Raw genomic sequence first — 27705 nt, forward strand, 5'->3', positions numbered from 1 at the left:
ATCTTTCCTATCCTCTTGATTGCCGTGGGAAGTAGCTTGGTTTTATTGCCTCATGTATGCCGTTTTACCATTTCATCCAAAATAAATACACTTTGTTGTTTTCCCATATAACATAGTTTATTTGTAAAGCACCAACTCTGACCAAAAAACATTTTAAAAGCAACGATCAAAAGTGTGTTAAGATCCGGCTGTAAGGCCGGTTTGTTGTATTTTGTGTAGTATATTGCTCTTCAGCTTACTATGAGGTCTTGTGTGGACCGTAGTCTAGAAATGCACCAAACACTAATCTGTGCAGATCTTAAGAGTCTACACCAGATTGTGTAAGGGGCAAGGGGGTGCACTTTATGTTTGAAGAAAGGAGCAAAGACCATTTTTTTTAATGGTCTTGGTTGACAGCTTAGCTGTCACCAGACAGTTATGCGAGTACCACTAGAGAGGGGCTCTGTCCATGTGTTGTGTGCCGATATATATGTGTACGCTTTTCCTCCTTCTCCCACTCATTCAATAGCTACTCAGGAAATTCAGACACTAATCACTCAAAATGATCCCCATAGTTCCAACATGGGCACAACAGCCAGGGTACACTACATTACTAGCACTGTCCCTAATACATCACAAAAAACTTCCCAACGTTCTAGATCTTCTAACTCCGCAGCAAGGGCAGAGTCGGGCACCCAAATGCCCAACAACTCAACCTTGGAATCTGGATCCTGAGGTTGTAGAGTTTGAGTACTTGCAATTACCACCAGAATGTATGGACATTCTAAAGGAAGCCAGGAGACCAACCACAAGGGCGTGTTGTGCAGCAAAATGGAAACCCTTTTTGTACACTGTCCTGGATGCAATATAGACCCATGCACTCCATTTGAACAGCAACTGGTATGTTACTCGTTATATCTACAGAAATCGCATTAAGCATATACTTCCATAAGACTTCATTTAGCAGCAATTGCTGCATATCTTCTGAACAGAACACATACATTTTTTTATTCTCATACCAGTAATGAAAGCTTTCATGGAAGGATTTGAGTAATTTCAACACATACACCTCCTCTGCCATCATGGGATTTAACAGTGTTAACAAGATTGATGCCCACACCTTTTGAGCCTATGCATAAATGCAAGTTGCAGTTTCTAACATGGAAAGTGGCTTACCTCTTCACAGTTGCATCCTTAAGGAGAGTTAATGAAATACATGCCCTAACTATTGAGAAACTTTATTTCCAGGTTTTCCAAGACAAAATCAACCCAAAGTTTCTGCCAAAAGTAATCTCACCTTTTCACTTGAATCGCTCTAGATCTACCGGTTTTCTTCTTCGAGCCAAAGACCATTAAAAAAGGGCACCACACACACTTGATATAAAAGGGCCCAAATGTGCTATGTGGAAGGAACCAAAACCTTTCGAAAAAAACAATTGATGCTTTATCAAACCCAAGGAGGGGTAATACCATCTCAAAGGCAGAAATCGCGAGATGGATTCTTAAATGCATTCAAATTTGGAACATAAAAGTGAAAAGAGTACTACCTCAACCCCTATGGGCTCACTCCATAAGGAACAAGCATTTACTATGCAACGGTCTCGGCATTGTTAAAGTTAGAGCTATTGGCATTGCTCATGACAATGCCGTTTCTTTAAATGTTTTAAAAACAAAAACATAAACAAAAACATAAACAAATGTCATGAGCAATGCCAATAGCTCTAACTTTACCAATGCCGAGACCATTGCATTGTAAATGCTTGTTCTTTTTTCCTTGCTATCACATCAGTGTCCTTTTTTTTTTTTTTTTTTTTTTTTTGTTCTGTTCATCCACATTACAGATATTTTCAAATCTCCTTTTCCGAGAAGCAACATGTTTTTCAATCACAGGATACTGACCTAAATGAGGAGCATAAGTTCTTCTTAATCTATTATACTCCTTTACACAATTTGTATCAGCACTAACTTTTGAGTCATCAAAGTCTATCATAAATAAACCAGATAATGTTTTCACTCGTGACAAAGCAACATATGCCATACCTTCTTTGAACACAGTAGAACCAATGTTTACAAAAGCACTATCTACAGTCAATCCTTGAGACTTGTGAATAGTTACAGCATATGCTAGAGAAAACGGAAATTGCTTCAAACGTACATATAAGTCTTTCACAAGCATGAAACGAACTGAACAACGACAAATGTCTTGAACTTCTTCTATCTGATCAAATTTTATTTTTAAACATTCAATTCCTTCTTTTTTCTGATAATTAATAAAACCCACAACTCTTCCCATAGCTCCATTCACTAAACCTTTTTCTACATCCAAATTTCTCCTTAAAATCACTCGACAATTCATGCAAACATATAGATTTTTTTCTAATCCAGCTTTTTTGGAAATGTTCTTCTCTAGTGAATCCAATTTATTTTTCAGTTTGCCTGTTAATGTAAAAGTAATTCTTTCATGCTGAATTTTGTCCTCTGCTTCCATTTTCTTAATCGCTTCCTTTTCCAATTTCAAAAGTTCCTCATTGAGTATTGAGCACTCACGTAGTGTTGGCATTAAGCAGATTACAGTATTTTTTTCTGCAATGTTCTGGTATATTTTCTCTGCAACTATTTCTTCATTTGGAAATAAATTATGTAGCAACCGACTCTGTAATGCTTTTTTGCCAACTTCTGTGAGTAGTCCAATTCTGATAGCTTTCAGAATACTTGCATAATCTTCGTCGTTTGCTTTTCTCATATTGGTAGTGAGTTCTTTGTACTCAAAGAACGACCAAATATTCGCATTACCAATGCTTCCTAATGACTTCTTCGTGTCTTCATGTGTCACAGTATTAAACACTGGTTGTCCTTTAACTGGAGTGAGCTGTAAAAGATCTCCAAAAACTATGACGTGTTTACCTCCAAATAACACGTCATAGTCTCTCTTAAGAATTTGTTGCATTCTTAAATGCACAAAGGCAAGCATTAAATTTGAAAACCATGCTCACCTCATCAATAATGAGAACTTGCATCTTCTTCAACACTCTTGAAACTTCGAAGCATGCTTCTCCAGTTAGCTTGTGGTATTCTATTTTGTTCTCATGCTCCACTGGTAACATTAGCAAGCGATGTAAGGTAATTCCTTTTATGTTATAGGCTGCTAACCCAGTTGGAGCAGTTACCACACAAGACAAATTTGAAGCTGTTTTTTGCTGTAGGTAGCTTCTGATGACTTTTATTAAGAAACTTTTACCAGTTCCAGCTTGTCCGCTCACATACATCCTGATTGGTTCAAATGATGTGCATGAGCACTGTTTTTTTCATGTAGTAATCCATGATCAATTGTGATGGTGACTTCTTCATAAATTTGTTTTTGTTCTTCATTCAGTTGTTGTTCCAGATTTAGTAAGTCGATTGAATCTTCCTGTGCTTGATTCATAGCCGTTTCTACGTCAGTCATGGCTACTGCAGCTTCATTTTCTAAGATTGGTTGTCCTAGGGGATCTTGACTAAGTGTTCCTGAACTTTGGCTGTCTTGAGAACTGTCTCTAGCTACTTCAGCTGCAATTTTTGCTTCCTGTTCATTTTCTTCATTTAACATTTGGACATAAGTTGTGAAAGTACTGCATTCTATGCTGTCTTTGCTAGCATTAAAAGAATCTTCATAGCTTTGAAATTCTCCCAGTAGTTCGTCCTCTGAACGCCATGGTTTAAACAGCTGTAAAAGAGCCAAGTAGTAAAATTCCTTTTTGTCAGTAGTGTCGCAACTCAGCTTCCTGTGATTTATCAAACTTCCTTTTGTTTGCTTCACCAAACATCCTTCCTCATCAATGACTTTATATTTTCCATTGTTGATGTCTTCTGTGGCTTTCCGTGAATAAATATAGTTCTGCAGCACTTCATAGAGACACATGTTCTCAAGATGATGACTTCTTTTTGGGTAATATGTGTCCAACATGTTTGTTTTCAAAATATCTGTACTTTCTGGGTCATTCTCGGCCAAATATTCAATTTCTCCAACAGAATTCAGTACCCGATTTCTCATTCCTGCAAGGCCTAAGCTTACCCAAATTATTCTTCTGGATTTCGAGTAAAGACTTGCAGATGATAACCTATCTGAGCATTCGTAGGATCCAATTTCTCGATGCGATAACATCTTTAAACTGAAACTGTACAGCTTCTTACTGACAGTCTTCTCGTGAGAAATCTCTTCCCACATTTCCTTCAATTCTGTTTTCTCAGATTCAGTGATGCAAGATGTGACATACCGAGCAACAGCAATAGAATTGTCTGCCACATACTGAATATCCATGTTAGCATTCCACATGGATAAAATGACTGGGTTGAAGTCATTTATAAATTTTGACTCTTCTTTTCTTCTTAGGTTGTATGTATTTTTGGGAGATTTTCTGGTTATAGTATGTCGCACAGCTGACATAAAACTGTTGACTCTTCCTTTTGAAAGAACAGGTCTAGGAAATCCAAATCAACACTTTGTGTAGAATTTATCTTTGGTCTTGTACTTCCGTCGACCGTATTTTCCACACCGATGACTTTGGAAACGTAAAACTTGTTCTTTTAACTTTTTCTCTTCTGTGCTTTTAGGTATAGCACATGTTGCATATTCTTCAATGAAAGATAACACTGCTTCATCAGCATCTGTTCCAAACTTTGGGGCATCCTTGATCCACAACAGCATATGAATATGAGGAGCACCTCTTGCCTGGTACTCTTTTCTCCAAAAGAAATCCATTACTTCTCCAAGAGGTGGATTTTTTTTATTGCAGATGAAGGACATCATAGCCTCAAATCTTTGATTGAAATATCTGCAAACATTAACTGGATCCAATGAGCACAGTTCTCCAGCTGTCTTGTATTCAATGTTTTTAATGTTTGAATTTGCCTCTCGTAGAAAATCCAGTAAATCATCCCAAGCGTACTCGGCACAGCTTAGGGTTAGAAACCATGTAGGAGTTCCTAAATTCCGTAACATGCATTTTAATTCACCATGGCGTCGGTACCAATATTCATTTGTCCCACGCTGACAAGCCATCAGATTGATCAGTTGTGTTTCCAAATGATCATCTCGGTGCTGCACTTTCTCCATAAAATCCTTAGCAGACACATTATGTAGATGTACTCCACTTTTTAAAATGTGATTTACTGCATAAGATAATGCAGACAAGTCGCTTTCAAATAAAAGATGAAACAAATAAGGAATACTTTGACGAAATCTTGAATCTTCCGCATATAGTCTTGTAGTCCGATACTCAGAAGCTGGAATCTGTTCTGGGCGTTCATCGTATCGTCCACCTTTTCCTGTAGGAAACAGCTGAGGAAAACATCGAGCTTCCAAGCTCTTCTCCCATACACTCACGGGAGTTCCTTTTGCTTTCTTCATCTGAAACAGATCAATAGTGTCTCCAATAACTTCTTTTGAATGAAGAGGATGTATGCTAAAATGTTCATAAATTTCTTCTTCCTTTGACTTGTCCACTTTTTCAATTTGACCAATTGGTGTTTGTGTCTTCTTGTACATCTTCTTCTGTTTCATCTATATAAATTGATTCATACCATTTATTATTCCTTTTCAAATATAAATTTGCTCTTTGTACTTTCCGTACATCTACCAGCTCCTGCCAAATCTTCTTATTCTTTGTAGGTACACCATTAACCAGAATTACTAATGGTTCAGTTTCCAAAGTATCTGCATCAATAGTTTCCATTTTTTTTTTCAAATCCAAGGGCAAATATACCACTCTTCCTTTTAAACCTCTCAGTAAATCAGAAGGAGGTAATTTACCAGTTTTGGGCTCCATACGTACTATGGTCTGGAACGGATGAACACATTGAATGAGTATAGACTCATATGTATTTAATTCAGAAAGTTCGGCAGGAATAGCATCCAATTCTAAATTATTATGTACAGCTCTGGTCGGCATTCTATTTTCTTCTAACTTGTTATAACAGTATTTACAAATACGCTGATCTTCACCCAATTCAAAACAATTTTCAAGAAATATATATGTTGCAAAATCCTTCCACTTATAATTATCTTCATTTTCATTTTTTTTATACAGATCAACATTCCTTGTTTGAATTTTATAATGACTTCTGCGGCAACAAATACAAGTAATATTTGGTCTTTCATTAGAGGTGATAGTAAATTTTGTCATTTCATCCTCAAAAGTTTTAGTAATAATAAGTTCTACATTCTGTTCCTCATTTTTCCTCATTTACTGTGTCCTTTTCTGCACTTTCTTGTTCTGGACCAAAGTAACAAAACTGAATCTCATCAGTAACCTTCACTACATCTGATACAGATCCACGGAACAGAGCATTATTCAACTCATTCAACTTTACTGCTGGACTTTTAGCAAAATACAATGTTCTCACAAACTTTCTCATTTCAGTATGATGAACAGCCAGCATCCTAAAATGATAAACACTTTTACACACTTTTCTAGATAAACAAGCCAGAGAATGTCCCTGCAAACCAGTATTTTCTCTCACTCTGCATGGATCTAGTGTTTGAAGCACCTTCATCTTCTGTTTTACACTCTTTTTACTATAGTCTCTTAGAAAGTCACGTAATTTATCAATAGATTCCTGACGCACAGTACAAATACTACTACAGTTCCAAGTGTACACTGGGGTTTTTGGACGTCTCCCCATAGCCTCAGCAGCCATTACTTCTCCCTCATTTCTTGGGACCATTTTCTCTTTTTCCATCACACAACCATCCTTAACTTCATATGCTCTACCATTGGTGTCAACTGCATGCAACAAACTATTACTTTGAAGATAACTCTCTTCATTAAAAAATGGTTCAGTACTTGAACTGTGTTTCCATTCTCCCAAGAACACTTTACAAAAGTTACTTTTTTTCACTTCTCTTTTCCTTTTGCTTTGTGACTTCATTGCATTCACTAATTTATCTAATCTACGCATCCTATTCAAAATTAGAATAAAAAGTTTTCTTTTTATTTCCAAAGCCTTACTTACAATAGTTTTGTCCAGATATACTTGTTGTTGCTTTTCTTTCCTCTTTCTTGTCCTTAAAGGCTTTTTTTTTCACTGTTGCTCAGCAATACCTGCAAGGAACTTAAAAAAAAAAATCCTTTTTGTAATTATAATTCATTAAAATATTTTTTTTTACTTTTCATTAATTTCAAATGTTTTTCCATTTGCCTCTCATTTGTGATTTACTAATTTGTGCACAGTGCTAACCACCACAGTTGAAAAAAAACAAGCTGCCCCTTTCCTGCAAGTGCATGTTTTACAGAACAACTGCAACACAAATTATATCTGTGGCCACAATTCCTGTGCGCACACAGCCTCATGGTGTGCTTCTAAGCAGAAAACAGAATTTGATTTGCAAATTCAAAGCACATTTACTACTCTGGTAGATCAAGTGATAATTGCTGTTACAGCCTTACACATTTTCCTTGTAGATCACAGAGGCAGAAAAGAGCACATTTCCTAACAGCTACTTCATACCATAAGCATCTGCAACCTGGGTGAGTGTTTAGAGTAGAGCAAAGAAAATGAGGCCTTGGTGACGTTGAATGTGTTTGCATTACACACAGACCTGAGTAGTACGCATGGGAGTGTTGGAGAAGCTGCTGCGTGTGTGCCAAGAGTGTGTTTCTGCAGACTATGTATTGTCCGCTGCAAGAGAGATGAGCAAGGAGATTTCCAGAACTGCATGAAGACTGCAGGGATGTATGTAACAGTGCATGTGTGCTAAGGGATAATTTGTGTAAACACAACAGGCTGCCCCTTTCCTGGGACTGCAATTCTTACTGAACAACAACTTCACAAATTAAATCTCTGCCCACAATTCCTGTGCGCACACAGACTCATGCCATCATTTTAGGCACATAACACAGGCTGCCCCTTTCCTGGGACTGCAATTCTTACTGAACAACAACTTCATAAATTAAATCTCTGCCCACAATTCCTGTGTGCACACAGTCATATCATCATTTTAGGCACATAACACAGGCTGCCCCTTTCCTAGGACTGCATTTCTTTCAGAACAACAACTTCATAAATTAAATCTCTGCCCACAATTCCTGTATACACACAGACTCATGCTATGTTTTTTGGAACAAAACAGTGTTCCTGAATAGTACCAAATTACTGTTACAGCCTGACACATTTCCCTTATCATTTACAGAAGCAGAAAACCGCACATGTCCTAACAGCGCCTTAAGACCATGACCATGTGTTACAGGGTGAGTTATTAGACTAGATCAATTTAAATGAGGCCTTGGTGACGTTGAATGTGTTTGCATTACACAGTGCTATCTGAAACAGCACACAGAGCTGAGTACTACACATGAGTGTTGGAGAAGCTGCTGCGTGTGTGCCAAGAGTGTGTTTCTAGACACTGTGTATTGTCTGGTGCAAGACAGATGAGCAAAGAGACTTCCAAAACTGCATGAAGACTGCAGGGATGTATGTAACAGTGCATGTGTGCTAAGGGTTATTTTCAGTTTTGAACATATGGCATCTACATGTGCCTTTGCTATTTTGAAAGGGAAATCTACCCGTTTGGTTTCAAATTTTTTAGCTTTTGCCTCCAATTTGCGATTAAGTGATTTCTGCTGAGTGCTAACCACCACATTTGAAGAAAACAAGCTGTCCCTTTCCTGCAAGTGCATGTTTTACAAAACAACTGCAACACAAAATACATCTCTGGCCACAATTCCTATATGCACACAGACTCATGCTGTGTTGGTAGGCAAAAAACACAGGCTGCCCCTTTTACTGGGTCACCAATTCTTACAGAACTAATGCTAATTTCAAATGTGCTGCCATTTTCCTCTCTTTTCTTTCAAAGTTATTTCTGCTAAATCCTAACCATCACAATTAAAAACAAGCTGTCCTTTTCTTTCAACTGCAAGTCTTGCTTTTCAACAGCAACACAAATTAAATCTCTGTCAACAATTCTTCTCTGCACACAGACTCATGGTTTGATGGTAGGCACAAAACAGTATTCCTCATTGTTACCAGTACACATTAACTTATGGTGAAAACATAGTCCTTAATATCTTACAAGTTCAAGACAGTTAAATATCTCCCAAACCTCAAAATGTAAAACATAACTTTTGAAGAAGATTCACAATTCTAATATTTATCTCAAAAATCACCACATACTTTCCCACTCAAACTTATAACTCACCTTTAAAATTAGTTAGTTGTTTAAGAAATGTGCCACTCAAACAGCAGACTATCAGAGTCAGAATATCAGAGCTCTACACCTCTCCTCTCTGCAGAACCAGTAAATGGCAAGGTTTCCCTCTCTTTTTTCACACATATACATGTTAATTTCAAATCTCAGTGCTTCCCACTTTTTTTCAAATGAAATCACACATTTCTATTGGTTGAAAACTTGAACCCCTTTCCAAATGTACCCTTCCCCCAACTTGTCTCCTGCCTGCTACCATAGCAACAGGTCATGGAACACTGCTGTGAGGAGAGAGGTCAGAAGTTCAGCAGACAATGTTTCATATCCAAAGAGCAAGAGTGCTTGACTTTTCAAACCTAACAGCCAATCCATAGTAATGTTCTTTGGTAACACATTTTTCTGTACCAATACAAAACATGCTTTTTAAAATTTAAACATACAGCCTAGTTTTTAGTGTAGAATGGTTTCAAACAGCCAATGAGTTCTTTTTATAAAAAAAACTATGTGTGCCCCCATTTTTCAACTGTCTTTCATTTCATATTGCCTTTCTACTGAAAGACACCTCCTGAGTGCATCCAGATCTCCTTGGAAGATGTTCACAGTGTGGATTGTAGGTCACAGTATGTCTTCTGGAGTGAAAAATTTGCAGAAAAAAGAGGTATGGTGAAAGACCTTGCTTTGCCAAATGTAGACATTAAATGGATTGGTCAGAGAGGGTTAAAGTGGCACCAATTAATGCCTTTGGTGAAAACCTTTCTACATCTCCCACAGCCTAACCTTATTATTGTGCACTGTGGTGGAAATGACCTAGGCACTTTAACTGGGGTAGGTCTGGAAATGCTTATTAAGGACACCTTTGTGCAATTGATGTCACTTTTTCCACAAACTGCCTTTGTATATTCTAACATATGCCAAAGGCAAAAGTGGAACTGGTCCAACCAACATTGTCCGCAGATTGACAAAGCAAGGAAGCACGTCAACAAATCTATTTCTGCTTTCCTCAGAGACTTTGGTATGGGTTCTATATACCACAACAACTTGCGTTACAACATGCAAGACATTTATAGAGGAGATGGTGTACACTTCACTGATGAAGGGAACAGAGTCTTCCTCTTGAACTTTAGACTCTGCATCGGTACTTACTTGTAGGTACCAAAAAACACACAATAAACACAAGGGCTCTTTTTAGAGCCACCTTGTATCTTTTCACTTAATTGCGAATTTTTATTATTTTTATTATTTTCGGGTGCGCGCTGGGTGCGCGCACTCGGCGATATTTTTTTTCAAAATATAAATCTTTTTTTTTGCCCTACAAGGTCCTACTGTGACCCCCCTACAATGCCTAGTGGGTCAATATCTCCCCACTCTGCCCCCTTTTCACGTTCTCCCCCTTTGTTTATCACCCCCTCTTTATGCGAGAGACAAAATGGCGGCCGCCGCTTCCTGATTTCCACCGATTCGAATGTTTACTGACATCTAACAACCAATCAGAAGTGCGCACGCCAGGGTGCGTGCACAGTACTTGCTCAGTGCGCGCACGCTGCGCGCTTAGATATATATATTGATTTAAATGCTAATTTCTCAGGAAATACTGAACAGATTTACACCAAACCTGCAAAAGGCACTTCATGGACTTTATGGCTACCTCTCTGCCAAATTTCACATAATTCTGTTCAGCCGTTCGGGCTGTAGCTGTGACTGAAGTCCCTATGGAAAAATGCATGGGGAAAATGCGTTTTGGGACCCCCCTTTTTTCTCGGCCTCCGCTTGACGAATCACCCCGAAACTTTCAGGGTAGGAGCTGAGCGGAGCGCCCCATTAGTTTTGAAAATTTCGCAAAGATTCGTCAACCGGCGCCAAAGTTATTCAAAATAGAATTTTGAGATTTCCTATGGAAACACGGTCCTAACTATAACTACCTACTGGCGACCGCCAGTAGGTAATATATATATATATAGAGATAGATATAGATATATAGATAGATATATAGATGTGTGTGTGTGTGTGTGTGTGTGTGTGTATATGTATATATATATATATATATATATATATATATGTGTGTATATATATATATTCACTTAAAAAACCATAGGTTTCACACATGTTATAGTTAGCTGTACATTTCACTCGTATATATATATATTCCACGTTATAGTTAGATCAGGTAACTATAACTTGCGCGCCCACAATAAACTGCTGATGACGTCACATATTACATCACTCATGACATGGTCAGTGACATCACTCATCACATCAATGATGACATCTGAAATGACACATTGTGGATTGCGGTCGCGCAAGTTATAGTTACCTGATCTAACTATAACGTGGAATTTCATTGGTTTTTTACGAGTGAAATGTTGACGAATCCTCGCGAATTTTTCAAAATAGGTGGGGCGCTTTGCTCCGCTCCTACCCTGAAAGTCTCGGGGTGATTAGTCAAGCGGGGGCCGAGAAAAAAGGGGGGTCCCAAAATGCGTTTTCCCCATGCATTTTTCCATAGGGACCTTTAGTCCAAGGCAGAATTACTTGAAATTTGGCATAGAGGTAGTCCTCAGGTCAGGGATGTGCCTTTTTAATATCTGGAGTCAATCTGTTCAGTAGTTCCTGAGAAAATTTCAGTTAAAAGTACATATATATCTATAAGCGCGCACCGTGCGCGCACGGTGACGTGCGCGAGCGCAATTCTGATTGGTTGAGGTCTTCTTTCATTTGAGCTTGGAGTTGTAGCACAGAGGTTTTTAAAACTGAAAACCTGGATGTATGCCTTCTCAGACAGTTTGTTGGGAATCTGCTTGGAGATCGCCAACATCAATTTGCAATCAAGTCTTTCTTGGTTTAAATGGTGCCGCACATCTATTTAATCGCCAGAGGGACTGTGTTCTTGCCGGAGTACTTCTCCAGAGAGTACTAAAGTCATTTAATGGGATGTCTGGTTTTGTCTCATTCTGGCTCTTTTAATGGCAGGTTATGTGTGGTTGTGTTTCGTGGTCTCCCCGTTTTGGGTTTCATGTTTGATCATAGTGACTTCTCCTGTTAGTGTTTTCAGCACCACCACCTTTTCCCAGGTAGTCCCAGCCACCCTGAAAAGGAGGCATATCCCCTCCACGTCTCTGAATGTAGGGAACCATGGGCCGCAGCTGGAGTGGGCATCGACTTCAGCCCCGCACAGTAGCTGGTATGCAGTCTCGGGTGTAGTATGTCCCATCACCTGTTGGAAGAGGTGTTTGCCACCCAGAGTCTAATCAGTGTGCCTGATTTGATGGCCTTCAGCAGGCACCCTATGGCATATCTATGTGGTGTACAAAGCAAACACAAGGAGATGATGGACGGAGCGCTGAAATGTTTCAGACACTCACCCCCAGTCACGGATCTGGGTTGAATCCATCATCGTTCTTTAGTTCACTTCGCCACCCCAGTTCAGACACAGCTATATGCAAATCAGTCAAGACCCTGTGCCTCATGGGAACAGTCCAGCCCGAACTGCCAAACCATGTATTACCTGGACCGGAAACAAGCATCCTGGGACTGGTCTCGGGCTAACAGCCCTCATAAGCCAGGCTAGCTTGAATCCAGTGGCAAACTGACTGGAGTTGAGTGTTTGAAAGGTTTCAGCGCTCCGTCCATAATCACCTTGTGTTTGCTTTGTTCGCCGTAAGTTGGAAGGGTATGCTCAGACGTGGGTCCCTTGCTCACTTTGCCACTGGATTCAAGCTAGCCTGGCTGATGAAGGGTGTTACCCAGAAATCTGTCCCAGGATGCTTGTTTCCGGTTCAGGGAAGACCTAGCTTAGCAGTTCGGGCTGGACTGTTCCAATGAGGCACAGGATCAAGACTGATTTGCATATAGCTAGGTCTGAACTGAGGTGGCGAAGTGAGCTAAAGAATGATGATGGATGGCTTTGGGGGGCGTGGCTGAGCCGAGCTGCAAGATGGCCACTTGATAGTGTGGCTCTGCCGGCCGATCACAATATCCGGCAAATATCCGGTGCTCAACTATCCATCCGCAGCCCAAAGGCAACCAGAAAGGTGCAGAAACAGAAGCGGAGCATATAGCTTGAATTTAAACTGCGGTGAACCCAGGCTCACGGGGGACAGTTGAGGCGGAGCTGGTGAGCAGGCCCCCGGCCGGAGCAGTAAAGATGGCGCAGAAGTGAAGGCGGACCAGAACTGTACTCTCCGTGGCTGGCGGAGCTAACATCCACCATTGATCACGGTGCAGGACAAACACACTGCCGGTAACTGGCGAAGACGTCTGGCCGATCGGCCGGTGTCCGGAGCTGCACACAGATGATGCAGACGGCGATCAGGTGAGTGCTCGTCTGCTGCGATGCCCGCTAATGCTCCCTGGCGATCCTCGAGGAAGCTACGGCGGCCTGCAGTGGCGTGCGGTAACGAGCACCTTAAGCGGGGAGTGAGAGTGACCCCCCCCACCACCCCATAAGCAAGCCTGAGCGCTTGTGCGATTGGTAGCGGCATTGAAAAACGGCCCGTAGCCCTCGCATGGCAGCTGCGAGGGGGAGAAGGGTTAAGCGAGCACCCACGCTCACAGCAGAGAACACACAGCAGATGCCCGAAAAGCGGACCTCCCTCACAAGTGAGAGGAGCAGACTGGGGCAGAACGTGGTAAGGGCAAAACAACAGACAAGAGAAATGGTGACGTGACAGGTATTGCTCATGCGCGAGCACAGCAGCAGGCAAAGCTAGCTGGTGTGGCCCACGAGATAGCACACCAGCCAACAATGTGTAAAATCAACTGTGCGCAACATAGCTTTAAAAAAGAGGAAGAATGTCAGTAATAAAGATCTGGCAGCAACGGAGCTCCGCTGAGGCCGAGGTTGAACCTGACACCGCGCTGAGCACTGGCAGCAGGACTATCTGGCGGGTGAGTTTCACAGACTGTATGATCTGGGACTAATTAGAAGCAAGGCACTGTGGAGGGAAGGCCTCCGGTTCTTGCAGCAACAGCACCCCCCGGGTACGAAACCCGCGTGCACGCTGAAATATATAAATCGCACATCCCCAACCCCCCCCCCCCCCCCCCCACCCCCCCCCCACCCCCCAAGTGTGGGGACTGGGGGCTGTATCCTCGCCTCCATCGCTTACTTGAGGCTGTGTGCCCTTGGCAAGGGCCCGGAACCCCACATAAATTGAGATGGCCAGAGACGACGGAGTGCACTGTGGCAGATATATCCGGAGAAAGGGAGCTCACCGGCATTGCGCAGCAAGATGGCTCGAGTCTTAATCCCCCTGGTGGCGAGGTAACTCCATGGTGCAAGATAAGAGCACCGATTGATAAAAACAGCTGAGCCGTAGGATCAGAATCTCCTCCTCGAGACGCGGAGAAATTCCCTTGAACTCTGGTGTGAGTCGCCATGGCAGGGCTGGGCCTCGTGTCTCAACACACTGTGGACAGGCGCTACAGGAGAAGAGCAGTAATGGGGAAAACTGATAACAAGCAGGCCAAAATCACCTTCGAGAAACGTTCCTCTAGAGTGCAAGACATCGACTCGACACAGATGACGGTAGTGCCTGAAACGCAGCTGGAACCGGAGCAAGAAGATGATATAAAAAATATGCTCTGGGAGGTAAAGGCCAGCCTCAGAGCGATAGACGGCAAGCTAGACTCCCTGGTCCTGATACTGGACCAGGTCTCGCAAAAAGTGGATAAGCACGATGCCTGAATAGACACCCTGGAAACCAGAGTTTCAGACTCGGACGATCGCCAATCGGAGACGCAGGAGCAACTACTCTGCATGGATAAAGTGTTGGATGTCATTAAGGCACGCAACGAAGACCTTGAAGTGAGATCGAGAAGGAATAACGTTTGAATAGCCGCAGTCCATGAATATAACAAACATGGAAAAATTTGTGGATGGCCTCCTGCAAGATCTGTTCGACCCAACCTATTGCCGATGTTTCTGGTGGAGCGAGCACACCGAACATTGGGGCCCAGACCCCCTTCCCCCAGACGCTCAACCCAGAACAATTCTGGCTTGCCTACTCAACTACAGAGACAGATACCATATTAAGATTAGCTAGATAGAAGGGAGAACTGAAACACCACGGAAACGGCGTCGCATTCTATCCGGACTTCACCCAAGCAGTGCAAGCTGCACGGCGAGAATTCATACCAGCGAAGAAACTATTTAAAAGAACTGGCATGAATTATGCAATGCTGTACCCTGCAAAGCTGAGAGTGCAGACTTGGGGCAAACCTATGCTTCACTGAAGCAAGCGCGACGCTGAAGTTCGTCAAGCAGACGGCAAAGCACCACAACAAGGACGCCGTGACTGCAGGGTCCCCAAGCAGCCAACTAAGCGACAATGACTGATCGCTGGTTCAGAAAAAACTGTCCTTTGGGTGTGTGGCGTACAGCCCGAGGCGACACACCCAGGGGCGCTATAGGAGTGTCACATTCCAGTTGGAGCTCCAGGTTTGCTTTGAAATGTTCATTAAATAGTTACAATGCTCGGCCACCCCGTAGCAGTGGTGACGGGACGGTTTGCCGGCAACTCCACGCCCCTTTGGGATGATTACCATCGACGCTATGTTACACTGGTCAATGTTTGAAGTGTATAGGTTACTGAGGGATACACAACCTGATTGGGGGGTTGGTGTGAGTGGGGGGTGGGTAGGGTTTTTTCATGTTTTGGTATGGCAAATGCAGTATATTTCAGATTTGTCTGTAAGAATTTCCAAGCCGGGCAACTCAACACACTTACAAGACACAAATGAGACCTCTCGCAGGAATACACTGAATGACATGCAAGGAGCGGGACTTAGTGGTGGGACGCTCAGAAATTGGGATCCCCCTGTGTATATAGAACTGAGGCACTATACTTCCAAATGTCCAAATTAACATGCATCACCTGGAACGTCCGTGGTCTTAATGACCACAGGAAGGCGAGATTGGTACAGGGATATTTAGTCAAACATGCTACAGACATATGTCTCCTACAGTAGACCCACCTGAAAGACACTACCCCGACAAGGCTGGCCAACAACAGATGGAGAGAGGTGCATAAATCAAGCTACTCAAGTTATTCCCGTGGGGTGGCTGTACTGATCAGGAAATGTATACCCTGGCAGACACACAAAACAATCAACGACCCAAGGGCATATATCTTATACTAAGGGGGTTATTATGCAATCAGCCGGTCATAATAGCTAACACATATGGGCCTAACAAAGACGACCCAGCTTCCTTTCAACAAGTGTGGCACAAGATACAGTCACTGGGAAACGCTGCACTACTGTGGGGGGAGAATTCAATATTGTTCGGTCGCTCTCAAAGGACACCCACGGGCTACTGCGGTCTTGCAGGGAATATTACAGGACCACCACTTGGTTGACTCGTGGCGCACGGTCCACCCCACAGCTTGTGAAGGCACATGCATAACAAAGCAGTATCAAGCGTAGTCCAGACTAGACTTCTGGCTAGCAACTAAAGACCTACATGCATGGGTTACCGATGCAACACATCAAGCTCGCACATTATCAGATCATGCCCCGGTGATGCTGACTCTCTCGGTTCCCAAACACTATATACAGCCATTCGCGTGGCGGCTCCCTCCCAATGCACTTTTAGACACAGCATTTAGGAAGAACCTTAGAACGCAAATCACGGAATATTTCGAACAAAACACGGGCTGGGTGGACACAATGGGAACACTGTGGGAGGCGTTCAACGTAGTGATACAGGGTTTTTGCATAGCTGGACAGTCTGGAGTGCGCCACGACATTCAGGGACACTTGAACAGATTGGAAGCAGAGATACAAACACTAGAGGTACAGTACTTTCATTCTCCCACTCACCTCGCTGACATCTGCGCAAAACTGACCAGGAGGAGGCAGACCGAGAGACAAAATTTCTACACAAGCACACAAAGGTGCGTCGATATGGGGAGGGTGACAGGCCGGGGAAGACACTCGCAAACATGCTCCGGAATCCTCGAGGGTCCAAGAGGCTGCGGAATCTGGCATTTTGCCCGGCTCCATGCGTGAGGCTATAATTATCATCATATTAAAACCCAATAAAAACCCCGCGACTCGTATCAACCACTCTCATTGATCAACCTTGATGCAAAGATTTTTGCTAAATTACTGAATGATTGACAGAATATCGACTGACAGAAAATCGAAGAACAAAAATATCGACACAGAAATAGCGAAGTCAAAAATATCGAAGTCCAATCTACATAATGGTAAGTACAAAAATATAGAGGAAAAAAAATATCGTCAAATATTGATGTTAAAAATATAGTTTTTTAAAAATGTTTTAATAATGTAAAATTAAGTAAATATATATAATTAAAAGACATATAGTTAAAAATATTAAAACTTATTTAAAAATAACTAATACATATAATTTTAAAATAAATTAAACATATACATATACCTACTCCACATAGTGCAACAATAGGGAAAGCCTTGAATAGCGTAGGGGTAAAAATTACTATTTCTCACTCCAGAGAGTGCAACAGTAGGGAAAGCGCTGGATAGCGTAGGGGTAAAATTTACTATTTCCACTCCAGAGAGTGCAACAGTAGGGAACGCGTTGGATAACGTAGGTGTTAAAAATAACATACTTATAAATCAAATATTGTAATTAAATAATGATTTATAAAAAAATGAACAATAAATAAAATAAACTACAAATATATCAAAATTAATAATTACTTTAATAATATTAAATACTTCCCTCCCTATTCCCCGAAAAACGCACTCCACATAAATTTCAGACATTGTAATTTTCAATTAATAACAATCAATTAATTGTCAATACCAATAAATATTATTTAATAAAAATTCATACCCAATTAATAATTAACAAAAAAAATATTTGCTTAAATACAAATAAATTACTTACCACCCAATTCCCCTATAAACCCACAACCCACTCCAAAAATGATTCAATACAAGTATAATTATCAATTAATAATTAATTACAAATTAATAATTAACAATACATTAATACCAATAATTAAAAAATAATTACTTAATTAACAGTAAATTACTTCCCACCCTATTCCCCTATAAACACACAACCCACTCCAATCATAAATTAATACAAATAATAGAATTATCAATTATAATTAATTACCAATTAATAATTGTTTAACAATAAATTATTAACGCCAATTAAAAATACATAATTACTCAATTAAAACAATACATTAATTATTAATACCAATAATCAAAAATTAATAATTACTTAAAATAACTACGTTAATTATCAATACCAATAATTAGTAATAACTTAATTAAAATTAAATTACTTCCCACCCTATTCCCCTATAAACCCACAACCCGCTACTGAACTAAAACACATTTTATTAAAAATGATTCAGTCCTAAAAATCATTTAATTTACTATAGTTAAATTACTTCCCACCCTACTCCCCTATAAACCCACAACCCGCTACGGTACTAAAACGCATAATTTACTTTAAAAGAAATGTATACATATATTTTAAAAAAACAGTACAATACTTAAAAAAATATTAACCCATACATATAAAATACATACAAAAATACATAACACTAGCATAAATATTGATATTGCTATCGATATTTCTTACCTTAAGTTCGATATTCTGGCTGTCGATATTCTGTCCCTACGATATTTAAAACTCGATATAAATGTACTTCGATATTTAAAAATCGATATTTTGACTGTTCACAAAATTACTGGCTGCCCATCTCCAGCCGCTGCTGCCTCTGATAGAAGGACCGGATCTGTCCGGTTTCATACTGGGGAGATCCACCTCTCACAACCTGGGAACATTATTCGCGCTACTACACTATCTCTCCCCCCCCATGTGCCTGTGATTGCAGTGCTCTTGGACGCCACTAAGGCGTTTGTTTCCTTGGAGTGGGGGTTTCTAACAAATACAGCTGCTCTACACCATGCCCACGGCGCGCTTGCGGGTGAACGGCCTGGTCTCAAGTCCGATATCTATTACAAGGGTCACCAGACAAGGATGCCCCTTGTTGCCATTATTATTATTCGCAATAGCCACCGAGCCACTGGTGGCCAGAATCGGGCAGCACCACAATAACATAAGAATCTGGATCACTACACGGGCACTCACTGTGTCCATGTACGCATACGATAGCACCCTTCACATAGTGAATCCAAATTACAACTTCTCCTCCATGACACGTGAGGTAGTGCGCTACGGGGGATTGTCAGGAGTAGAGGCGACTCGGCTGACCCGATATCTGGGCGTCTGGATAAGCAATGACTTGTAAGAGCTTTGGACGACTTAATTACAGAAGGGTGGTGGACTGGATTGAGGACAGATTGCGGAGATCGAAGATTCTCCCTCTTTCTCTGATAGGTCGCATAGCGGTGGCCAAAACGATCATCCTACCAAAACTGCTATATATTTTATTTTGTAAATGTCCCTATCCCCCCCCTCACAATGCAATTGTTAAAAAAAAAAAAAAACTCTGTTCCTTAATGATTGAATTGGTCTGGGCAGGGAGACAACCAAGGATCTCATGGGTGGTACTCGCGCTGCTTCAGGCACAGGGCGGGCTGGCGGCCCCAGAATTTGCTCATTATGCACTCTGTGCGCAGGCTCAATTCTTGCACTATTGGGTACACCCCCACCCCATTTCAACCTCATGTTGCTGTGGAGCTGGACAGAGCTTCCCCCTTCCGCTTACCACCGCCATTTATAGATCCTTCAAATGCCCATGCAACGAAGTGGACACTGTAGAGGCGCTGCAGTGGGCTTGGGGAGGCCTCTGCAGAGGCGCCAGCATAGACCCACCCTATGCTCCCTCCATGCCCTTGGCCGATAACCCACTAATTCCTTTACTAATGGTCAACAAGGCGCAGGCGCGAGCTCGGGTACACCACAAACTGGCTGGTCAGGACTTCCACCCTGGGGATAACTTTCTCACACTGCAACAGATGTGCGGGCCTAAGCCCCCATCAGCGCTAGATATGCTGCTCTATTACCAGCTGCGGGCGGCTTGTAAAAGTAAATTTGCAACATTTCCGAAGCCACCCCCCCTGCAGCTATCTGCATTAGAAAATATACTCACTGTAGAATCAGGCCACAAATTGATCGCACGGCTTTACACCATCACACAAAAAGATCACCCAATTACTGTGCCGACAGCTCACGAGGCGTGGGAGGTGGATCTGGGTGAGAGTATAACCGATGAGCAATGGGACTTTAGCTGTAGATAGTTGTAACAGATGACCCCAAATTATCGTCTCAGACTAATACACTTTAAGTACGTCCACCGACTCTATAACTCCCATCCAACTTCGGCGGATGGGATTGCGCTCGGACGATAACTGTTGGAGATGTGGGTCGTCCCAAGCTTCATTTATACACTTGGCATGGCAGTGCAGGCCAATAGCCACATTTTGGTCTAAAATACTACACTATGTTGGAAATATAACTGGACAAACCCTGCCCTGTAGCCACTGGTGGTACAAAAGGGGGTGGTGATGGACAGAGCATCAGAACCAATCGAACACTCACACCCAGTCAACAGATCTGGGTTTGATCCAACACCGTTCTTTAGCCCACTCTGCCACCCCAGTTCAGACATGGCCATATGCAAATCAGTCTGACCCTGTGCCTCATGGGAACAGTCCAGCCCGAACTGCCAAGCCATGCCTTCCCTGGACCGGAAACAAGCTTCCTAGGACCGGTTTCTGGCATTTCAGCCGTCTTCAGCCAGGCTTGCTTGAATCAAGTGGCAAAGTGAGCAAGGGACTCACGTCTGAGCATACCCTGCCAACTTATGGCGAACAAAGCGGTACAAAAGGGGGTGGTGATGGACGGAGTATCAGAACCAATCAAACACTCCCACCCAGTCAAAAGATCTGGGTTTGATCCAACACCGTTCTTTAGCCCACTCTGCCACCCCAGATCAGACATGGCCATATGCAAATCAGTCTGACCCTGTGCCTCATGGGATTCAAACTGGAATGGCATGGTGAGCAAAAAAACGATGGATTTAGGCCCAGATCTCTGTACTGGGGTGAATGTATGACTCTGTTCTGCATTCTGTCCATCAATTGCTGTTTTTGCATTTGTCACCCCGAGTGGGACGGGTATGCTCAGACGTGAGTCCCGTGCTCTCCATGCCACTGGAATCCAGCTATCCTGGCTGAAGAGGGGTGAAACCCCGAAACCGGTCCTAGGATGCATGTTTCCAGTCCAGGGAGGACCTGGCTTGGCAGATCGGGCTGGACTGTTCCCATGAGGCACAGGGTCAAGACTGATTTGCATATGGCTGGGTTCAAACTGGAATGGCATGGTGAGCAAAAAAACGATGGATTTAGGCCCAGATCTATGTACTGGGGTGAATGTATGACATTGTTCTGCATTCTGTCTATCAATTGTTGTTTTTGCTGTAGCCACTGGTGGCGCAGCTGGGAATCAACCCTCACATACCACCGAAGTTGAGGAAACTGCCGGCCATACTACTATTGATGGCTAAGAGACAGGTGACCCTTCATTGGGGTGCTGTCCACCCCCCGAAGGCGAAGGAATGGATTAGGGATGTGGCCTATTGTAGGACCCAGCTGGCAGAGTACTGGGAGCTAATGCGGGCGCGCTCGCGCCCTAAAGACGTATGGGACCCGTTTGTGAGCTGGCTGAGTTCTGCGGACATAGAAGAAACCTAGCACAATACATAACCGCGCTGAATGCTCCGAACTAAATTGGACCACGCAGGGTGATCTTCGGTCACGATGTGCATGAGACAGCTATGCCTGCAGACTATTCTCTGTTTTGCATGACTAAATGTATAATTGCGCAGATAATTAAATGCATTTCAGAACTGTACCAGGCTCAAAAATGCTGGAAGAGGTGTAACAATGATATGTCACATAAGTTGCAACGTCCCAAATGCTACCTGACTGATTTGTATGTAACGCATTATTGCTTAAAAAATGCTACTGTTTGTAATCTTGTATAAAATACCAATAAAAAAAGCATTTGCAATTCAATCGGTCTCGCCTTTGGGACCTTACAAGTATTTAGGTATGCAGCACGTTAGCCTGGATGCTGAAACATCTTCTGTTCGGTAACATGGAGGGAAAGTAAGCACCAAACTGCGTGACACGCCAGGTATGGGAACACATGGAGATAAATATTGCCTTTCAGCAGGAAATGGTATAGTTTAAAGCTTGTTTTTAATATAAAATCAGGGCCTTCAGTGGTCATATCACTGAAAATACAGGATTTGGAAAAAATATTGTATACGGGTTCTCGTGGAAGACCATTTCTATGGACTGGAATCTAGAGAATGCTAAAGTGATTCTGGTATTTTACTGAACTCTGCTGGCAATTTTCTATCAAGAAAGTTCAATAGAGGCAGTTACCAGAATTTTTTTTTTTTTTTTTTAATAGGAAGTCCCTCAGCAGAAAGCATTTCTGGTATTTTACTGAACTCTACTGGTCGTTCTCCATCAAGACAGTTAAATAGAGGCAGTTGAACAGAAAACAAAGTCCCTAAGTGGAAGCAGACCAGTCCTAGGGCTGATCTCCAGAGCCCACAAAGTACATACACAAGAGTATATACTAAAGTATATACAAGAGGTCTCTAATGCTCGACCTAAAAAGACAATAATTAAGTAATATTATGACAATTTGCCGTGGTATGTGCATGCTTTTCCTTTCTTCACACATAATTTAGTCAACCCTACCACATAATCTAGTTGTCTCCAGCCCCATAATTATAATGGCTTTGCTTTTTGTCTTGTGTTTTCTTAGTACTTTCTGTTTTAGATTAATACTTCTATCCTTGAGCTAAGCAGTTTGCATCACTTTAGGCTTGTAAAGAAACTATGTTGTGATAGCAAAGTGGGATCTGTGATCTGCCGGCTTCGTTAAACTCCCATCTCTGCAGCAGGCGTCCAACCCACTGAGCTATCCTTTCGGTTCAAATCAAAAGTTCCGTATGTGCCAAATGAAATCTAGATGTCGGAGCTGACTGGCGTCCCAAGGGGTGGAGGGGTTGCTCTGATGGGATGCGATGATGATGAAGGGTCGTGCATTCCCTGCGAGAGGCGGGGCTCATTAATGGCCGTCCCCATTCTGAAGAGAAATGAGATCTGCGTCTCAGTACGAGCTCACCTCAGTGAGCGGGAAGGTATTCGTCCACCCCCTCAGGCTGACGGTGAGCAGGTCCAAGTAGCTAAAACATATATACGCGCAGCGATCTACTCCCAGCTGCAGCAGCCCGCCAGCAGCAGTCTACCCTCAAGGAGAAGGCTGAAGCGCGACCGAAAAGGAAGGCAAGAAAGAGATATAAAGTGAGGGGAAGAATAAAAAGCAAAAGAGACGAGGGGAAGAATTGAAGGAAGAAAGAGCAAGACGCCAACAAGGAATAAAGGAAGGAGTACTTAAAGATAGGAAAAAGAAACAAGAGTTTTAAGAGAGACACAGGAAGAAAGGATAGAAGGAGATAAAGCTGAAAGAGAACAGATGGAGTGAAGGAAGAAACAAACTCGCAAAGAAGATTAGTAAAGGAAAGAGACAAAAGAACGGGAAGGGGAAAAATGTAAGCAAAGAAAGAGGGAAGGTAGTGAGTCAGAAAATTAGGTCAAAAGATCTTTAAAAAAAGAAACCGGCAAAGATTAAATAGAGTACAGTGATAAGGAATAAGCAAAGGATTACAAAGAAAGACAAGATAATATGGCAAATAAAAAAGAAGAAAACTTTTACTAAAGATCAGGATCTCATCTGTGGATTCAAAGGATTTCTTTAAACCGGACACCTGCGCTGCGAGACTCGCTGCGCGATCAGAAGGTTGCCTGAGCCGTGTGGTGAGACACCTCACCGCCGGACTTCATCCCATTCGGAGTCTCCGGGACTAAGTCTCAGCTTGCAGAGCCCCACAGGGAGCGCTCCGAGGTGCTGGTGGGCTCCGTGCAGTAGTAGGCGCTAACCCACCATGTATGTCTCCATCTGCAGGGAAAGCCTGCTCTTCCTGCTGTGTGCCAGCATCGCCCAAGGTAAGTGGCGAGGGAGTCCGTGAGGAACTCAGTCTGTGGCCGGAAGGAGGGCTTAAAGTCGGGGGTGGTTCATTTGACAAATGGAAGAGGGGATTCAGCCCCAGACCTCCTCGGAGTACATTTGTGCCTCCTTACTTGAAGTCTGAGGGCAAACGGTCCCAAAACTCGACACTCCTCTGAGAATCTAGAGGCTGGGCAGGGAAGGGGGTGTGATGGGGAAGCGTGTGGAGCGGGTACTACATGGGTGTAAGACTCAACAACACCGAAGTCTGTTCCGCTAGTGTGTATAATGAGTTTCTGTTATACGTGATTATAGCGCTCGGACACCTTCAGAGAAAAAGCTGTTGGGAGGATGCCCCACTCAGGATTAATTATATTCGCCTGTATTGTTTGTGTTGGCCCCCAATGTGATATGCCTCCCTCCCCCACTTCCAACACCCAACATGACCTCAACACTTCAAAACTTTTTCCTTGTCCAATCTCTCCTATGTGTTATTAATTCTTGCATCTAATAGCGTTTCCTGACATTGTGTTGTGACTTCACACCTCTGCACACACGAAGCAATTAGTGCTATAATTTCTCCGCTCAGATTTAAGTCAATGGATAGAATGAGTTGAGCGAATCGGTGAATCCGCATTAACATTCGATCTTTGCTGCAGGCACATTAGCCCACTGAGCTATATCACCTTTATGTGAAACATATTGCTGCTGCATGAGGGGCTGGCAATTAGGATTGGAGCTGCCTATTATCGGAGCCTATATCTTTAGTCCCAGGCTTTGCTCGCAAACTGGGAGTGTTCCTCTTTGTCAGCTCAGCCACCCCCCTCCAAGACCCGCACACACCAGCTGAAGCCCAGATTGCTTTCACCAGAATCCCTTAGAAGGTGAGTTAGCTTTGGAGATTTGTGATAAAGGAAGAAATCTCTGATCTGGAGGCTGTTGATAGCTTATCTCCCGTCAGCGCATCACCTAAAGCGATGAATGACGGCCGCGGGGGCTTGGCATCGTTTTAAGCTGCCGCCACACAGCCACTTCAAGGCGCTGTATTGAATTGTTACATATGAAACGAGCTCAAAGGTTCAACCCTCCTGTTTTAAACCGTACACCCCACACGGGGCTGAGTGAAAACAGATGGCCCCCCATAAAGATAAGAAATTGGTTTGCGACAGCAGCAAATCAGACGACCCTGTCTGGATCAGCCGGACTAAAGGGAGAAAGGGCAGTGGCCTAAAAACCTCAGTTCCAAAGGCAGGCCACCGTTTGGCATAAGCGGTGACGCCAGCAAATGAAAATGAGGGGCGGGACTTCAAGTCCCCTTCTCAAACTTACTCTCTTACAATATCTCTCGCCCAGCAAGCAGCACTTTGCGCTGCAACGCCAGACGAGACCTAACATTTTTTTTAATTAAAGAATGATGATGGATTCAACCCAGATCTGTGACTGAGGGCGAGTGTCTGAAAAGTTTCAGTGCTCTGTTCATCATTACCTTGTGTTTGATATCTATGTGGTGTGCTATTTGGCACGATTCATACAAAGGGCTCAGGCCGGTCCCCATCATTTGTCGGGACACCAGTGCCATTCCCGTCTTTTGTACATCTCCTGAATGACTGCGGCTCACCAGTCCTCCCCACCACTCACCCACCCCTCCCCCGGGGAAGAAACTCGTTATCAGCTGATCAACATAGAGCACTTTCCCAGCAATTCGTGGGGGTTGCGGAGGCCCAGTCTTCCAGCGCAGATTGCTAGTTTTACCTTGTTGGGCTGTTTCCCCCTCAGCAGGGCCACGGTCACCACCACTACTTGAGCCCAGACACACAGTGTGGCATTATTAACCGGCCCCTAGCACTCCTGCCGGTTCCATGGAGCTCTGCCTCTCACCTGTGGGACTTACAGTTGTGGCCAGCTATGTGTATTTGACTCTCGCTGCTCATTGGTTTGCGGTCTGTCCTCCAGCAGGCTGTCACTGGGCTGCACAAGGCCCTGCCCCTTCTCATTCTGGCTGGTTGCCTTCTTGAATCCAGGCATGATCTCCCCAATCCCTCACTCTCCTCCTATAATAAAGGGAGTGCAGAGGGGAGCTTTTTCTCCCCTTGCATGTCAGGATAACAGGTTACGGACCCAGGAGTACAAGAACGTGTGTCCTGGAACATCTTCTGTTCAGTCATGCCTCATTATTTGAGACATTACCTGATTCCAGATCTTTGTTGCTGCTCCAGGTCTATCTGTACTTACAGTAATGATCCAGCTTCGTGTGTTTTCTATCCTGTACTACAGCTGTTAGCCTTTTGTATCGTGACGCCCAAGTAACCCCTGCTCAGTGCCTTCAGTGTATTGTATTTTCGGGTCAGTCAAAGTGTTGTATCAATGCTCCAGCTCATCTCGTGTGCTTTAGTTTGCTTTAAACTAGGACACCTGTTACCTCACACTCTAGGTCAGCCTAAGCTTAAATTTACGGCTCCAGTTCACTTCAGCTCAGTCTTCCTTGTTGTGATCCGAGGTTGGTCCTCAAAAAATGTTACTTTTCCCAACCCCTCGCTCTTTGTGTTGCAGCAGTCGCTCTGTTGCCTAAGGTGCATACTAATGTCTTCACTTGTGTTCTAGGCCCAGGACCCAATGTTCCCCCTGTGTATGGTTTGGAGGTGAATGACCTCACTGACTGGGAGAAGTCTGTCCTGAAACCAGCCCTGCAGATCGTCAGCAGCTTCCTGCAGGTATCGGATATATCCACAGTGATTAGTTCACATTAGACCCTACTTTGCACTTTCATCCAAAATCCATCTCTACCACATAAATTGGGTGCTAATGAGCTTGCCATATCACGAGCTGTAACAAATAGCACAAGGACTGCAGCGCACACTGGAAGGATTGCACACGAGTTCAGGGCAGATTGGACCCATATTTAAATGCTCCTGTGTACACAACCATGCAGCACATAACATCCAAAAGAACACGTTAGACTGACATGCATGGGACACAGCTCGGAGTCCCATGCATGTCCCAAGCTTGGTCTCAATTTCGCAAAACTCACAAAAGCACTTTACTCTTAATCAAACAATATATCACTCCATGATAACGGGTACCACTCCAAACCAGGACCACAGTCAGTCCGATTAATGTGGGCACTAACAAGACACAGTTCTTTTAATTTCTTCAGACACATACTCCAAGCCAGGCAATACCTTCTCAATGTCTGGACCCTCTCAGAAGTCATGTGGCAAATTGATGAAAGCCTCTGGCTACACACACCAAATACTAACTTACATGTAACTGGTGTGCTATCAAACCGCTACACAAACCAGCACACCGTAGTTCTGATTTTCAAACTCTTACTCTCAGATGAAGAAAACGGACACTGGGCTGTGACAGATTATTCGACACCAGAGCATAAAGGGCCTGAATTTCCGACCGGCCTGAGAGGCCACACCAATGGCAGAACACCTGATAAACAAATGTCTTCACATGTTTTCCTAGCAAGTAGTGAGATCTTGTAGGGTTGTTTTTGTTAAGTGTCTGGCCAGCAAGTAACGAGAGCACTTTTCATATCTGC

At 43.0% G+C, this 27705-nt stretch overlaps 1 protein-coding gene across 4 annotated transcripts in view; it reads left to right on the forward strand.

Annotated features, from left to right (window-relative positions):
• Positions 1–27705, forward strand: part of TRIT1 (tRNA isopentenyltransferase 1) — a 181590-nt gene that overhangs the window by 129742 nt on the left and 24143 nt on the right. For all 4 annotated transcript variants that reach the window (XM_085648343.1, XM_085648342.1, XM_085648341.1 and 1 more), the window contains one exon: positions 26760–26869. In XM_085648343.1, the coding sequence (XP_085504469.1) occupies positions 26760–26869 (110 nt within the window). The remainder of the gene's footprint in view (positions 1–26759; positions 26870–27705) is intronic.

Source organism: Triturus cristatus, chromosome 3_2 (assembly GCF_964204655.1).
Source record: "Triturus cristatus chromosome 3_2, aTriCri1.1, whole genome shotgun sequence".
NCBI classification, from domain to species: Eukaryota; Metazoa; Chordata; class Amphibia; order Caudata; family Salamandridae; genus Triturus; species Triturus cristatus.